This window comes from Vigna angularis, chromosome 1, assembly GCF_016808095.1.
Source record: "Vigna angularis cultivar LongXiaoDou No.4 chromosome 1, ASM1680809v1, whole genome shotgun sequence".
NCBI lineage: Eukaryota > Viridiplantae > Streptophyta > Magnoliopsida > Fabales > Fabaceae > Vigna > Vigna angularis.
This window is the reverse complement of record NC_068970.1, coordinates 28,729,050-28,747,132: the sequence shown is the minus strand read 5'-3', so window position 1 is coordinate 28,747,132 and position 18,083 is coordinate 28,729,050. Positions and strand designations below refer to the sequence as shown.

The window sequence follows — 18,083 nt, the reverse complement described above, 5'->3', positions numbered from 1 at the left end:
CTCTACGTGTGTCAAAAGGTTCCTGTTTACTGTTCTAGACAAAAGATATAGGAATCTGATAAGCTAATTAAGCATTCAAGTCTCATCCATCATCCAGCCTCTGTTGTTCCGATCCACCCTTCAGTTCCTCGCATTCAATGGATTTTAATATATTATCCCTTTTCTATTACCTCCCTCTAACCATTTTTTTATATATTTAAACATCTCTTTTAATTCTCTCCAACTTTTATAATGTTTAATAAATAACCAAACCCCAAAACCCATTAAGTAATAATAAAGTTTGAATCTATTTAACAAAATTAATTTTGTAATAAAATTATTACTTTTCTTTCAAAGTAATTATTTATCCTTTAATTTATTTGTTTAGTGATATTTATATTAAATCTTTGTCTCATTTTATTAGCCAATAATCTTTTGACGTGTGTTTAGATTTCTTTTTTTTTCAAGTACGAATAACAAAAAATATCAAACCTAATTGATAATAAGCTCGATCATTTTAACAATATCAATATGTTACGTTGATCAATTCCTTCATCTTGGTCAATGTATCATATTATGTCTAATAGACATAACGGAACCAATCTAACCATTTAGTCCATCCTATCTTGTGTATCAATCAAGGTCATAACATGCATCTCATCCAATCCGACCATATCGTTAGTCTATTCATCTAGTTCATTGTGGTTATCTTGTCAGTTCGTCCATTGCAGCTAGTTGGATCACCTCGTCCATCTTGTTAAGAGCGGTCAGCAAGTTCATTCCATCCATTCTAACTAATTCGTCCATATCGTCAGCCCATTTAGCTCATCCATTTCAACCAACCCAACGACTCATCCCATAACCCGATCCATCCCAACTAGCCCTGTCAACCCAACCAACCAAGTCATCTTCGTCAATTGTTCTATCCTATACTTCCCAGTCATCTAGTTCCCAACCAACATGTCAACCCGTACATCTTGATCAAATCGTTAGCGTTCCAATCATTAAACCTAGTCAGTATCCCAACAATTTCTTCTATCTCATCAACCCATCATTAAACCTAATCAGTATCCCGACAATCTTTTGTCTCATCAACCCGTCCATCTTATCCAACTTTGACCATATCATTGTCTCAATCATCCCATTAGCACACCCAACGCAGTCAATCCTCCATCCCGTTAATCCTAGCCGCATGGTCAGATTACCATCCTGTTAGTCTGATTCATCCGCTCCATTATTTTTATCCTGCCTATCCCCATTAGCCTGAATCGTCAAGGCATGTTCTGTCAAATTTGAATATTGTGATCATCCCATCATCGTATCAGGCTAGACATTTCCGTCATGTGGTCAACGAGTTTTTTTCTATTATCCAAATTTTGATATTTTTATTTTTGATATTTCATGGTGGAGCTGTCGATTGATGTCAGATTGGTGCATTCAATTCAATGTTAGGCTAAAAAAAAAGAATTGGTGCCGAGCACAGATGAGAGGAAAATAAAATAACGAATCATGGAATTGAAGGGGTGCATTCCAATATTTTTTAAAAGAAGTGAGCTGTAAAATCAGAATGCAAACACAAATGACCAAAAAGCCATGATCTAAAATAAATGTCAATAAGAGAACGTGGATATATTGGGATTTTCTCTAAAGTTTTGAGGTTAATTTATAGGTATCATCCACAAGCACACATGGTCAAACACTAAGATGGCCTCATCAGTCTCCTTCACCCTTTTCTTCCTCTGCTTCTCTTTCTTTCACTTCCCACTCTTTTTATCACAATCAAGCCAATCATTCCCCAAAGAAGCCCTCCCCAGCAGGTATGGCTACCTACCAATCAGTCCTACTTCTGCGTCTGCAATTTTCTACGCTTTCTATGAAGCACAAAACTCCACTTTGCCAGTCTCCCAAACCCCACTTCTCATTTGGCTCCAAGGTGGCCCTGGCTGCTCCTCCATGCTTGGCAACTTCTACGAGCTTGGACCATGGCGAGTCACCCAATCCCTCACCCTTCAGCCCAACCCTGGCTCCTGGAACAGAATTTTTGGCCTTCTTTTTCTTGATAGTCCCATTGGATCTGGCTTCAGTGTGGCCTCAACCCCAGAAGAGATCCCAAGAGATCAAAACGCGGTTGCCAAACACCTCTTTGCTGCTATAACCAAATTTCTTCAACTGGATCCTCTTTTCAAGCATCGCCCTGTTTATATTACTGGAGAAAGCTATGCTGGCAAGTATGTGCCTGCGATTGGGTACTATATATTGAAGAAAAATGAAAACTTGGAGGCTTCCGAAAGAGTGAATCTGGCCGGTGTAGCTGTCGGGGATGGGTTAACAGACCCCGAAACTCAAGTTGTCTCTCATGCTGTGAATGCATACTATGTTGGATTGATCAACGAGAGACAGAAGAATGAGTTGGAAAAAGGTCAACTGGAAGCTGTTGGGTTGATCCAAAAGAGGAATTGGAGTGCAGCAACAGATGCGAGAAGCAAGGTGTTGAAAAGGTTGCAAGACATGGCAGGGTTGGCTACTTTGTATGACTATACAAGGAAAGCTCCGTACGAGGATGATCTGGTGGAACGGTTCTTGAACATTGCGGAGGTGAAGAAAGCACTGGGGGTGAAAGAATCGTTTGTGTATGAGATATGCAGTGATGTTGTTGGGGAGGCATTACATGGTGATGTGATGAAAAGTGTGAAACAGATGGTGGAATACTTGGTGAGGAAGAGCAGGGTGTTGCTTTATCAAGGTGAGTATGATTTGAGGGATGGAGTTGTCCAAACAGAGGTTTGGGTTAAGACAATGAAATGGGAAGGGATAGAAGAGTTTCTGAATGCTGAAAGGAAGATATGGAAGGTTAATGGAGAGCTTGCTGGGTATGTTCAGTCTTGGAACTCTCTCACCAATGTTGTCGTTTTGGGAGCTGGCCATCTTCTTCCCACTGACCAACCTCTTCATTCTCAAGCCATGATTGAAGATTGGGTTCTCCAAAAGGCTTTGTTTGAAAACTTTCCTAAGGCAAATGTATCAAGTAAGTCTATACTTGTTGAATAATCATTGAGATTAATCATTGGTTAAATTAGACTCGTCACTGTTCCCTAATTAAGCAAACACTCTTAAAAAAGTTCCATTTCTTTAATTGTTATTTCCCTTTTAAATTCAAAGTGATAATTATTTTATCTTCAAAGTCATGAAACTTGTTTTATTTTTTTCATTTCTTTTATGTTAATAATACATGAGTTAGTTAAAGATTAACTGAAAAGCAAAGATATAATTAAAAAAATAGTTAATATAAGTTTAGACTTTGAAAGCACCATGTAAACAGAAAATAAAAACCCATGGGTTAAATGAAAGCATGTTTGATATCTTGGTTTCACAAATATGATTTAATTATAGGAATTATATGTCATCGGTACTCATTTATTTTATTGATTAATTTTTTCAGTTATTAATCAACCTTTATTTTTTCAGTTCTCAAGTATTATTTTTCACCATACAACCTTTATGCTCTACAACATTGTACAAACATTTTTATTATTTTGTGATTTTTACAGTGGACTAGTCTTATATAAACATGTTAAGTGTATGTGAAATGCAAATGGAGAATTATAATGAAGAGTTACTTGTAGATAATGATGATGATAAATGTACTACTGTTAGTAGCATCCAAACTATAGATGATTAGATGCCTATGTTGACCATAACAATGATGTATCTAATACATATATGTATGAATATAAAAGTTATATTCATTTTGTCACCTGGAGGTATTCTAAGGATGGATTGTGCATCTAAAGATGTTGTTAGGTTGGCTCTTCAACTTGACTGTTAGTGGAGCATACCATCACGGTGGGTTGTCGCACCTGGTCCCATTTTTGAAAGGTCAACAAAATGTTGACTCAAAATCAATAAGACTAATTAATTTGTTTTGTCTTCTTTAGTTTGAATAGATAAATAAAAAAATTGTTTGTAGAATATCATTTACTTTGATTGTAATTTTTTAGATGAGAATATTACTTTATCATATTATTTTTCATTTGTAAAATATGTGTAAATAATAATTTTGTAATTAGGTTTAATAAGCCAAATAAAGGTCAAGGGTGTGAATATTATAAGACAATGACAAAAGAACATTTATAAGGCATCAGACAAACTAAATTATAAGGCATCAGACAAACTAAAACATGATAATTTTAACTAAGATAAACACAAAAAATATGATAAATTTGAATTTGATTAGATATGTTAGATTATTAGATATCTTATTTTTATCTTTTATCTTTAGTTATTTTGTTATTATTTATATTTTAGACTTAGTTAATAATTTCTTTTATTATAAATACAGTACCTTATGTGATGACAATTCTCTTAGCTAGGTTGGGTCAAAATTAGAAAAGAAAGCCATGAAGGTGGGTGAATTGATAATGGTGGCGGAAATATGGTAGAACAGAGATTAAGGCTTTTGGTCATGGGCTGTTTTATGGTGATGGAGGTGGTGTTTTGTAATGCTCTAAGAGAGGTTAGGCCAACAACTCTTGGAGGAAGGTGGCTAGAGGAGACCACTTGGGTTGCTCTAGCCTAGGGTGACCTAATAAGAGTAGAATGACACAAAAACAACAACATAACTTTACTCTAAATCAAAGGTAATTACATTAATGAGAGACACCTCTATTTATAGGCTAATATGTCTCAAAATAGACATAAACTTTAACCTAAAAGAGCTACCTTGGCTAGCTTAGAGAACAAGGAGAAATCCTCTCTACTAGGAAGGAGACAAGTGACGAAAGTCCTCTCAAATGAAAGGGTGACATGTGGTTACTACCTATGAAAAATACTATCCATTCCTAAAGTGACATATGACCACTAACTAGGAGGAAAAACTCTCCAATAGGAGGGTGACACTTGTCAAGGTCACTCTCCTATTGGAAGTCCCACCTTAGTCAACATTGGGCTTGGCCCTTTGTTGACTTGAGTAGTCAAAACCCTGTTCTACTTGGCCCAAAATACAAGGCCCAAATTAAATCCTATGCTACTAGGCTTATAATATAAAGCCCTAATAAATCCTAGACTACATGGCCCAAATACAAGACCCTAAATTATTCTTATTCTAAAAGCTTCATGATGGCCCAAGATGACCCAAGAGATAGAGTTTAGGTCTATCTTCCATATATGATAGAGTTTAGGTCTATCTTCCATATATGACTTCAACTCTTCTTGAATATGTTTGGTCATAGCTAGGGGGTATGTCATCACTATATTTATTTTCTATACAAAGGAAATTAATCTCATGCATAGTTTTTCACTATATTCAATATGGTATCTAGAGCCTAAGGTTCTTTCGAAAAAAAATTGTTGTCCTTGCCCATTGCTCTTGTCGTCGTTGTCAAAGCGTCATCAGAGCCGCCATCACCGTCCTCCACCGTCACCATCACTAAAGGTTCAGTTTCAATCGACGACTACACGATTTTGCTTTTCTTAGCCAGGCAACCCCAACGCCATCGTGATTGCAGCCATTGGAATCCATGAATGCTCCTACGCGCCAGTCGAAGTTCACAAACGTCGTCTTTTCTAGCCGCATGTGGTAGTGCTTATGCCATATTCTCTAACTTCGAATGTTCCTCATTGGATGAAAATCGATGCTTAGTTGTGCATCATTTTGGAGGGTACTCTTCACTCTTCTTTAAAACAATTTTTTTGTTCATACAACACATGTTTTGAAGTATGAGAATAAGCCAATATATTATACACCCATAATACTGAACGTCCTTATGGTGTTTGTCATGATCTTTTCAACGTTGTTTCTTCTCGGCATCAAAACTCTATGGTTCATTATAAGGATAAGATTCATGTTCTTTTTCATGAATTTAATGAGTTATTGCCTCCGACATCTACTGTTGCCTAAGAAATAGAGCAAAGGTCAAAGTTTTTCATGGTGTTGGCATTACATGGACTTGTAGATGAATATTTCCATGTCTATAATCAGCTTTTAGGTTCACTTGTTGTACCCACTTTAACTTCTACCTGTTCCGCTATTTTCATCAATGATACACGTGTTTTTGTTGATGATTCCTCTACATTAGCATCTCAACATAATGATCGAAATCCTCTACAAGTGTGACCATTGTGGTAAGCTAGGTTACAAGATTGACAGGTGTTATACATTACATGGACATCTTCCTTGATATGCTAATATTGTTTAGATTTATCCTCCCTCCCAATCACCTCTTATGAATATCACCCATATAACTTTCTCAAATGGTATAAGGATCAATAAGATTCTAGTTCCACTACTTCTATATCATGCACAAGTACATCTTTTATTGGTCTTACTGAATCTTCTTCTCTTGATCCTTGGGTTCTTGACTCAGGAGTCGCAGATGATATTACTGGTACTAATTCTTTATTTTCCTCTTTATACTCTCTGGATAATTTACATTATGTTACAATGGCTGATGGATCTAGGATTTTAGCTCATGGTATTGAGATTGTTAACAATTTTTCCTTTTCTATCCATTGATAATGTTCTTTATGTCCCTATGTCCTCCTTTTAAATTATTATCCATTAGTTCTCTAACTTACTCTATTGATTGTGTTATTTTTTTTACCATACATTTTGTTTGTTTACAAGACTGGAGTTTGAGACAGGTGATTGACACCTAATGTGAGTCTCATGGTCTTTATCATTTCCTCCCTTCTAGACATGTTAGCGCAATTATATAATCTTCATCTCTTTTTTCACGCTTAGTTAGGTCATCCCAATCTTTCTAAACTACAGTAGCTTGTTCCCAACTTATCCAAGTTATCCAGTTTAGTGTGTGAGTTGTGTCAATTAGGCAAGCACATTCGTAGTTCCTTTCCTTGTCATGTCTTCCAACGTGTTTGGTCCCCTTTTGTCTTAGTTCACTCTAACATTTTGGGACCTAGTCGTGTTAATGAAACATCATTTTGAATTATTTTATACATTGCCATATTTTTTAAATGAAATTAAAACTCGGTTTGGTGTTTACATTAGAACTTTGCAAAGTGATAATGACCATAAATATCTTTCCCATTCTTATAAACAATTTATGGCTTCTCATGGTATTCTCCACTAAACTTCATATGCTTATACACCTAAACAAAATGAGGTGGTTGAGCGGAAAAATAGACATTTTATTGAAACAACTCACACTCTTTTAATTCAAGTTGAAGTTCCTCAATATTTTTTGGGTGTTGTTGTTCTTACTCCATGTTATCTCATTAATTGCATTCTCTATTTGGTTTTAGATAGTAAAATACTTCATTCTATTTTATTTTCTCATGAACCTCTTCATTCCTTACCTCTAAAAGTTTTTAAGTCTACATGTTTTGTTCAAAACTTTTAGTCATAGTTTGGATAAGTTATCTCCTCAATCACACAAATGAATTTTTTTAAGATTTACTATATCAAATAAAGGATACAAGTGTTTTTCTCCTTCACTTAATTGTTATTTTGTTTCTGTAGATATCACCATCAATGAGTCTTCTTTTTATTTTAAAGGTCATTCTTCTTCTTATATGTCTCCATCTACTATAGTCAATATTCCTAATATAGTCAATATTTCTTTTATTTGTGGTCCTCTAGTTGTGCCTTGTCTATCACCATCATCACCACCACCATCAAATTCTTCTCCATCACTACTTCAGCTTTATAGTCGCATACATCATTATTAACAACCACTAAGTGAGTTAATTCAAATGTCAACTACTTTGTCTCCTTCGACAAATGAGTCTAATCTTTCCAATTGCCCTTCGAAAAGGTATTCGTTCTACTTGTAATCCCTCTCCATATTATATTTCTTTGAGTTATCATAAATTATCTTCACCTTTTTATACCTGCCTTTTGTCCATTTCTTCTGTGACCATTCGAAAATTTGTCAGTGATGCCTTATCCCATCTTGGTTGGCGTCAAGCCATGCTAGATGAACTAAGTGCTCTTCAGAATAGTGGAATTTGGGAGCTAGTCCAATTATTGTATGGGAAATTTGTTGTTTGTTGTAAGTAGATTTTTGCTATCAAAGTTGATTCTGATGGTACTATTGATCTCCTCAAAGCACGTCTAGTGACGAAATGTTAAACCCAAATTTTTGGGTTGGATTATGGTGATACCTTTTCTCCAAAGGCAAAGATGTTTTTTTTCGTTTGCTTATAGTCGTGGTTGCTCATAAATAATGACCACTTTATCAATTGGATGTTAAAAATGCGTTCCTCAATGGAGATTTGCAAGAAGAGATTTATATTTAGCAACCTCAGGGTTTGTTGCTCAAGGGGAGTCTTTTGGGTTTGTATATCGTCTTTGCAAATCCTTATATGGCCTAAAATAGTCTCATAGGACCCTGGTTTGGAAAATTTAGCAATGTTGTTCAATAATTTGGTATGACTCGGTGTGAGACAAATCATTCAGTCTTTTATCGTTACTCAAGTGCTAGATGTGTCTACTTAATAGTATATGTTGATGACATTGTTCTTATAGGCAATGCAACCATGACATCTCCGAGATTAAACATAATCTTTACCACTATTTTTAGACCGAAGATCTTGGCAACCTCGGACATTTCTTGGGTATTGATGCGACACAATCCAATGATGGTATTATTATATCTCAAAGAAAGTGTGCATTGGATATTTTTAAGGAAACAAGGTTGATGAATTCAAAATTTATTGAGACACCCATGTATCCTAATACTAAAACTCTACCAAAATAAAGGGAGCCTATGTTAGATCCCGAGTAGTATAGAAGACTAGTTAGAAAATTGAATTATCTTATAGTTACTCGTCCTGGCATTTTCTTTGCAGCCAATGTGGTAACCCAATTTCTTAATTCCTCATGTGAAGATCATTGAAATGCAGTCATCCGTATAATAAAATACATTAAAGGAGCTCTTAGAAATGGACTTTTATATTGTTCCAATAACCATACAAGAGTTGTTTGTTATTTAGATGTTAATTGAATATGATCTTCTTCTAGGGTAAAATCTTTTTGAATCTAGTAAAATCTTTTTGAATGTTTGCTAAATCTTTTTTAATCTGGTAAGATCTTTTTAAATATTTTTAGATCTCCACAACTATCACATATATCTTGAAGATATTCGATTATTTAGAAAATAATTGAAGGAGATTACATTATCAAAAGGAAGATTACAACAACAAAAACTTCCAAAACAAATCTTAGTTCAATTTCTATATAAAGAAAGTTAGGAAAATACATTAAAGGAGTTTAGGAATCCATTAGGGAACCTAATTTCGTCATCTCTACCTTTCTTCGATTTTTATGCTATTTCTATTAGTGATAGAGTGTTAAGCTTCTAGGGTTGATTCTGTTGTAATTTCTTAATTGCATTCTAAGGTTAGATGAATAAAATTGTTTATTCTTTTGATTCTTGTGATTTCTATTATTTTGTCTCTAAATCAAGTAAAATAATGATTTTTACATTGTATCAAGTTAGCACGGTGTTAAAATCTACAAAACATAACATTCATATGAGTCCAAAGGTTTTTAATTTTAATTGATAAACTACTTTGATTAAAGTTATAAAATTTCATATGATTGAGTCCATTTTAGTCAATAATTGTTACTTTGATTAAATGTGAAAACTTTAATTAGAACTAATCTAGAAGTTACTTTAGTTAATTAGCTTTTTACTATATATAAAAGGTAAAATAATTGACAAGATTTGGCCTAGTAATATTTAATTGAAAAATTAGTTTGGTTAATTTGTTATGATCAGTCTAAGAAGTTTCTTCTTTTGATTGAGAAGTTATTTTGGTTTAAAGTATGAACGCCAACAAATTAGTTGAGAAGTTACATTGATTAATTTGAAATCTTAGACAAGAAATCAATAATAATAATCTTTAGAAAACAAATGATGAATCCTATTTTAAAAAAAAATAGTAGAATCAACCTATTTTCTTTATTATTATTTTTATCTTTTTTTTATGAAACAAAATAAGAAAGGATAAGTGCAAGGAGAACTTAGTGCTTTTATCAAGAAGTAGAAAATAAGATGAAATGGAGAAAAAGGAATGAATAATGAAGAATGTGTCACCTTTGTGAAGAATCTCGGTGAATAAGTGCAATGAGGATTCATTACTTGAAAAAGAATTCCAAGATAAAGATCAAAATAAGGTTAGAAGACTTAAGACATTCGAAGTTGTCACTCAAATTCAATTTGTATTCAATCATCAAGTATATTTTACAAGAGAGATTGACACCTTATTTATAGGTGAATGATGTGCCCTAAGAATAGAAGAAAGTATTTTCAAGTTAGTTACAAGCAATGTGAGCACAAGAAAAGAATAATCTTTAGTGTGGACACAAGAAAACAAAAACTTAAGTTTGAATACAAAATAATAGTGACACTTAATGTGAACACAAGCTAAATTAAGCTAATGATTACATTTATTTTAACACTTAATTAATTTCTAACATTGGTTATCACATGGATAACCCCTAAATTATAGAAAGGCACATGAATAGTCACCTAGGAAGTTTCTTATTTTAAAGAAAAGACATGTGCAGTGGGAATAACATTCACATGCACTTAAAAGTAATATCGATCAACTCAATCTTAAGAGGAGTTGAGTCTATAAAGTCAACGTCATGCAAAGTTGAGGTGAATGTCGAGTTGAATTAGATCAAGACCAAGTGAAGCCAAGTTGGTAAGGCATAGGTCATGCCAAAATGGGTTGGGACCAAGTTGAGCTAAGTTGGATAGCACTCGAGTTGAGTCAAGTCAGTTGAGTCCACGTGAAGTTGGGTGGTGATGGCAACCTCCTTAGTTAGGTTGGGCCAAACTTACGAGATGTGCATGGAGGGATGTTTCCTTAGATGGATGGTGTGGAAAAGTAGTGGTAAATGGTCCAAGGATGATGAGCTAAGGTGTGGATGGTGTAAAAGCTCATGGCCTCTAGGAGATATGGTGGTGATGGTGTAGTGTTTGGTGGCTCAAGAGAGGTGAGGTCAACTCAAGGAGCAAGGTGACTAGAGAGGCCTCTAAGGTTTCTCTAGTCTTGATCTAGGAAGTGTATGGCCTAAATTTGGTAGCATAACATTGCATTAATCCAAGATGAAATACAAGGCTGGAGACACCTTTATTAATAGGCCAAAGGTGTCTCCTTCTAACCCTAAATGCATGATATCCCACCTTTGCTCTCATTTTCCAAATATGAGGACTTCTAAGGAGTGGAAAAGTGTCCATAAATCCTCTTCAATGATGAGAGCACATGTGGCCACTCATAAAACACAATCATCTACATTCCTAGAGTGTCATGTGGCCACTACTAAAAGAAAATTCTCTCCAATGATGGAGGGATATATGACCAGTACCAAAAAGAAATCATCTCTGTTTAGATTGTTGATAGCGAAGCACTGGTTTAGCTAAACCTACAATCTCAGAGTTTCTGGTTTTTTATGATGACAACATTATTAATAACAACATGTGTTGTTATGTGTTGTTTATATGTTACATGTTCATAGCTTTCATGTTTAAGATTATTTGAGAACATGTTTGTGTTGATTTTGTCATTGATGCAATTCACTGTGTTTAACATGAGATTTTATTTGTGAATGCATGACATATGTTTTAGAAAAGGAAAACCACAAGCACTTTTGTTGAACTTATAATATGTGGCAAAACAGCAGTTTTAAGTTGACTTGATTATGAAGTAAGTCGATTAAAACTCGTGGCTTTGCACAAACTTTTTCAAAGTGTGCTGTGATAATTCTTGAAGAGATATTTTTTCAAAACTTTGTTTAACTGTGTTGTATAGTCGATTACATGCAACCTGCATTCGACTAAGTCTGTTACAGTTTTGAAATTCTGTTAATGCTTGAATTAAATGTTACAACGGCTATATTTTTAAATATGTTGACCAAGCATTTATTGTGATTCGACTGCATTAATTGTACATTCAATTAACTGCATTGATTGTTGCTAACTACTTTAACTGAATTGTGATATTCGACTGCATTAGTATCTAAGTCGACTTAGGAGCGTTAGTTTTATGGAAAACTATATATAGACGCAAATTTGATTTCTGCAGAGACTTTTTGATTCAAACGATTTGATTGATTTCTTTCAAATTATTGATCTCTTGTAGAAAGTGTGAAAGCTCCAAGAATTCATCAAGAAGGTCGTAGTGTTTATCTTTGGTGATTGCTTGACGAGCAAGAATTTGTGTGCTCTTAATGTCTGATCAACCTGCACTTGAGGTGTCTATTTCGTGATCAGTTTCTATCAATCTTGTGAAGATTGGAGTTGCTCTGTAGTGACTACAGGAAGAGGACGTGTTACATTCTGGATTTTGAGGAGTTTCACAAAGGGTTGAAGATGGCAGGAGAGGGGACATCTTGCTGCTGGTCTTTGTGTGTTGTATGCCTATATTTTGATTACAGGGTTAGAGATGTGTTTTATATTATTGACGTGGAGGTCTCTATAAAAGCCTTGTTGTAAAAACCTTGATCATTATAGTGCATTTGCTTCCTGTGGTGGAAGGACACTAGATTTAGGCTTGGCCGAACCAGTATAAAAACCTAGTGTTTCATTTTTCTATCCCTACTCTGTTACATTCAGTCGACTTTATTTTTCACACATTCGACTATATTCCGCTGCACTACAAATTCTTTTTCCTTGCGGTTCAAGAAAGCTTTTAAAGGCATCTACTTTGCGAAAAATATTTAAAGAAAACATTGTTTTTGTATTTCACCAATTCACCCCCCTCTTGGTGGTTAAAACTAAGTCATTCTATTTTCAACAATTGGTATTAGAGCACAGTGTATGTCTTTGTGCTAGATTTCAGTCTTCACCTAAAGAATCACACCTAACTGTTGTAAAAAGAATTTTGAAATATCTTAAAGGAACAAAAAGTCTTGGACTGTGGTATCCAAACGGTACAAACATTTTTCTTGAAGGTTATAGTGATTCTGACTTTGGAGGCTGTAAGCTAGATAGAATGAGCTCTAGTGGCACTTGTCGTCTACTTGGATCTTCTTTAGTCTCTTAGCATTCAAAGAAAAAAGTTTGTGTGGCATTATCTACCACAGAAGATGAATACATAGCAGTTGGTAGCTGTTGTGCTCAGTTTCTTTGGATCAAGAGCCAACTAGAAGATTACGGTATATCACTAGATCACATTTCCTTAAAATGTGATAACACAAGTGCATTAAATTTGACAAAAAATCTTGTTCTTTATTCGAAAACTAAGCATATTGAAATAAGGCATCACTTCATACGAGACCACATCCTCAAGGGTGAAATTAAGGTCGAATATGTAGATACCTTACATCAATGGGCTGATATTTTTACTAAACCATTGAACAAAGAAAGATTTTATACTATTCGAAATGAACTAGGAATCTTAAATGACAGTAGTATAAAGTAGTGATTTGTATCTGATTAAAGTCAATTGTGTTGTGTATGAAGTTGATTGCTTTACTGTTTATCATTGCATTCATACATTTACACACACAGATTATACCTGTAATAATTCTTGCATTATAATGATTCTAAAATGCTTGATCTGGAAAAAGTCTTGAAAGGTTTTGCAGGAACATTTCTTCTAGATGAACTACTGGAGATACAATTCAATTGGAAAGCAATGAAGTTGATTGCAACAGTGGATAAATCGATTACTGTTTAACAGGGGTTATAAATGTCATGATTTGGAATTTGGTTTTTTAGTTTATTGATCACATATTATTAATTGTTTCTTTTTCAATATATCTTTGTTCTATAATTGATTGAAATTACTTGAGATATTATTGAGATTGTTGATTGATATTGTATCTATGCTTCATTGATGTGTTTACACAATTTCTGATATGATACAATATTGTCACATGCTTATACATGCTCTAAAATGTTTTGTGAATACTGCATTGTGTATTTGGGTTTTGATTATAAAACATGCATAATGGCAGGAGGAGCATTGCATAGGATCTTAGATAATTTCACATGCCTACATTTTAGGGGGAGATTATATCTTTATCATGTGATTATTTTGTGACAGGGGGAGCATCATTGTTTGATTAATATGATTTTCTGATGCATCTCTGAATAAATGTTTGTCAGCATATCATTATCGTAAGGCATACCTTTTTTGCTAATGCACAAAGGGAGAGAATGCTGGGAGAACACTCTGATATTCATTGAGATTTGATATACATTTTGTTTTCTCTAATATACACTTATATGTTTTTTGCTCTAAATAAAAAATGAGAATATTTCATTTGCTCTGATACATTTTGATCATTTGCTCTGATACATTTTGATATGATTTGATTTGTACAACATGGTTGTTTATTAATAATGGTTGTGCATCATAAAAAAAGGGGGAGATTGTTGATATTGTTGATAGGGGGAGCACTGGTTTAGCTAAACCCACAATATCAAAGCTTCTGGTTTTTTATGATGACAACATTATTAATAACAACATGTGTTGTTATGTGTTGTTTATATGTTACATGTTCATAGCTTTCATGTTTATGATTATTTGAGAACGTGTTTGTGTTGATTCTGTCATTGTTGCAATTCACTGTGTTTTACATGAGATCTTATCTTTGAATGCATGACATATGTTTTAGAAAAGGAAAACAACAAGCACTTTTTGTTGAACTTATAATATGTGGTAAAACAGCAGTTTTAAGTCGACTTCATTATGAAGTAAGTCGATTAAAACTCGTGGCTTTGAACAAACGTTTTCGAAGTGTGCTGTGAGAATTCTTGAAGAGAAAGTTTTTCAAAACTTTGTTTAACTGTGTTGTATAGTCGATTACATGCAACCTGCATTAGACTTACAGTTTTGAAATTCTGTTAATGCTTGAATTAAATGTTACAACGGCTATATTTTTAAATATGTTGACCAAACATTTATTGTGATTCGAATGCATTAATTGTACATTCAATTAACTGCATTGATTGTTGCTAATTGCTTTAACTGAATTGTGATATTTGACTACATTAGTAGCTAAGTCGACTTAGGAGCGTCAGTTTTATGGAAAACTATACGCAAAGTTGATTTCTGCAGAGACTTTTTGATTCTAACGATTTGATTGATTTCTTTCAGATTATTGATCTCTTGTAGAAAGTGTGAAAGCTCCAAGAATTCATCAAGAAGATTGTAATGTTCATCTTTGGTGATTTCTTGACGAGCAAGAATTTGTGTGCTCTTACTCTCTGATCAACCTGCACTAGAGGTGTCTATTTCGTGATCAGTTTCTATCAATCTTGTGAAGATTGGAGTTGCCCTGTTGTGACTATAGGAAGAGGATGTGTTGCGTTCTGGACTTTGAGGAGTTTCTCAAAGGGTTGAAGACGGCAGGAGAGGGGACATCTTGCTGCTGGTCTTTGTGGGTTGTATTCCTATATTTTGATTAGAGGGTTAAAGAGGTGTATTATATTTTTGACGTGGAGGTCTCTATAAAAGCCTTGTTGTAAAAACCTAGATCATTATAGTGCATTTGCTTCCTGTGGTGGAAGGACACTGGATGTAGGCTTGGTCGAACCAGTATAAAAACTCAGTGTTTGATTTTTCTATCCCTACTCTGTTACATTCAGTCGACTTTATTTTTCACACATTTGACTATATTCCACTGCACTACAAATTTTTTTTCCTTGCGTTTCAAGAAAACTTTTAAAAGCATCTACTTTGCAAAAAAGATTTAAAGAAAACATTGTTTTTGTATTTCACCAATTCACCACCCCACCCCCTTCTTGGTGTTGAAAACTAAGTCATTCTATTTTCAACAATCTCCACTCCTAGGGTGCCAGGTGACCACTTCTAAAAAGCAAATCCTCTCCAATGGAAGCATGACACATGACACACACTTTCCACTTGGTTTGGATGTCTAACTTAAAAAAAATCATGTGTTACTTAGGCCTTAATACAAGTTTTAAATAAACCTACACTACATGGCCGAATACAATGGCCTAAATTCCTACACAACTCTTCAATCCATGCTTCATGATGGCTCCAATAGTGGTCCGCAAGGTAGAGTTGACACCATCTTCAAGGATGACTTTCACTCTCTTGAAACTTAACCATGGCTAAGGGATTTGCCATCATCCCCCCCCCCCCCCCCCTCCCTCTTGAAAAATGGTAGTAAATGGTCCAAAGATGATGAGCTAAGGTGTGGATGGTGTAGAAGTTCATGACCTCTAGGAGATATGATGGTGATGGTGTAGTGTTTGGTGGTTCCAAGAGAGACACGGTCAACTCAAGGAGGAAAGTGATTAGAGGAGTCTCTAAGGTTGCTCTAGTCTTGATTTAGGAAGTGTATGGCCTAAATTTGGCAGCATAACATTACATTAATCCAAGATGAAATACAAGGGTGGAGACACCTTTATTAATAGGCCATGGGTGTCTCCTTCTATCCCTAATAGCATGATCTTCCACATTTGCTCTTATTCACCAAAAATGAGGCCTTTTAAGGAGTGGAAAAGTGTCCACAAATCCTCTCCGATGATGGAAGGACATGTGGCCACTCACAAAACACAATCCTCTCCATTCCTAGAGTGTCATGTGGCCACTACTAAAAGCTAATCTTCTTCAATGGTGGAGGGACATGTGACCACTACTAAAAAGAAATCCTTTCCACTCCTAGGGTGACATGTGGCCACTTCTAAAAAGCAAATCCTCTCCAATGGAAGCATGACACATGGCACACCCTTTCCACTTGGTTTGGATGTCTAACTTTAGGAAAATCCTATGCTACTTAGGCCTTAATACAAGCTTTAAACAAACCTAAACTACATGGTCAAATACAATGGCCTCAATTCCTACACTACTCTTCAATCCATGCTTCATGATGGATCCAATGGTGTTCCACAAGGTAGAGTTGACACCATCTTCAAGGATAACTTTCACTCTTTTGAAAGTGTTTTATCATGACTAAGGAATATGCGATTAGGTAGCCTCGAGGTTCAGAGTTGGGCTAAATCGGGGTAGACTTAGGTAGAGTTAGGTAAGTGTAAGTAAACCTTAGTCCACGTTGAGTTAAGTTAACTTAAGTCCAAGTCGAGCTGAGTTAACATGGTCATTATGAAGTCAAGTTAGGGTAGGTCCATGTTTGGCTGAGTTAGTGTGCCCTAGGTTAAGCCGTCTTAGGCGAGGCCCAAGTATAGCCAAGTTAAGACAAGATGAGTTGTGCATAAGTCGAGTCAAGTCGAGATAAACTAAATTCACTTCAAATCGAGTTGGGTTTGTCCATGTTAGGTCAAGTCGACATGTATCCATATCGAGTTGAGTCAACCAAGGTCTAAGTTTAGTAAAGTCTAAATCAACTCAAGTTAGCAAGGCTTATGTAAAGAAAGGTCAGATTAGGCCAAAGTCATGCAAGATCACGTTAGATCGAGGCAAACCCAAGTCAAGCTTGGTTAAGTTGGACTCAAGAAGGTAAGATTGGGTTAGGCCCAATAAGTCAAATTGAGTTAGGTTAGGTCCAAGTTAGGTTAAGACTAAGTTCAATTAAGCTCAAGCTAGTTAAACTCATCTTAGAGTCAATTAGATCAAGTCTATGTCAAAATGATCAAGCTTAAGTTATGTTTGATTGAGCTAGATGGAAATAAGTTTATGTTAAAATGAGTTAGGTCAACGACTTATGTTTGATTAAGCTAGATGAAAATAAGTTCATCCTAAAATGAGTTAAGTAAACAACTTAGGATGAATCTAATGGAACCGAACCCACGTCGATTTTGGCATATTTGAAACTATGTTAGATTGAGTCTAGATGGATTGAGCTTAAATAAGATAAATTTAAATATAAATTTAAATCTAATTTAAAAAATTGGTTTTTATCAAGTCTTAAAGGGATTGTAAATTCATTTTAGATCTAGTCTATTATTTTATTAGATGTGTCAGATCTGAATTGGATTTTAAAAGTCGAATTCATTATCGCTACCTTTGAAGAAAATGTAGAAGTATATTAGTTTTGGAAAGCAGGAGACGAGAATCGAAAGAGGTGAATTAAGCAAAAAGAATTTGTAGCAATAGACAATGGTGTTGAGTTCATTTTGTGTGAAATAGTCATCCCTGTGTTTGAACGCCACCAACTTGCATCCAATTCTAACCCTTCTGCTCACTCTCATCACTGTGCT

At 34.8% G+C, this 18,083-nt stretch overlaps 1 protein-coding gene across 2 annotated transcripts; it reads left to right on the top strand.

The window, feature by feature from the left end:
* The first annotated feature begins 1,503 nt into the window (after window positions 1–1,503).
* Window positions 1,504–12,542, top strand: LOC108341885 (serine carboxypeptidase-like 50). 2 transcript variants are annotated; one of them, XM_017579551.2, is made up of 2 exons: window positions 1,504–3,004; window positions 3,771–3,820. In XM_017579551.2, the coding sequence occupies exons 1-2, from the start codon at window positions 1,684–1,686 to the stop codon at window positions 3,803–3,805; spliced, it is 1,356 nt and encodes a 451-aa protein (XP_017435040.1). In that variant the 5' UTR covers window positions 1,504–1,683; the 3' UTR covers window positions 3,806–3,820. The 2 variants fall into 2 exon arrangements, with proteins under 2 accessions (XP_017435040.1, XP_017435039.1); XM_017579550.2 differs by lacking the exon at window positions 3,771–3,820 and adding an exon at window positions 12,091–12,542 and having other exon boundaries at window positions 1,505–3,004.
* The last annotated feature ends 5,541 nt before the right edge of the window (window positions 12,543–18,083 follow it).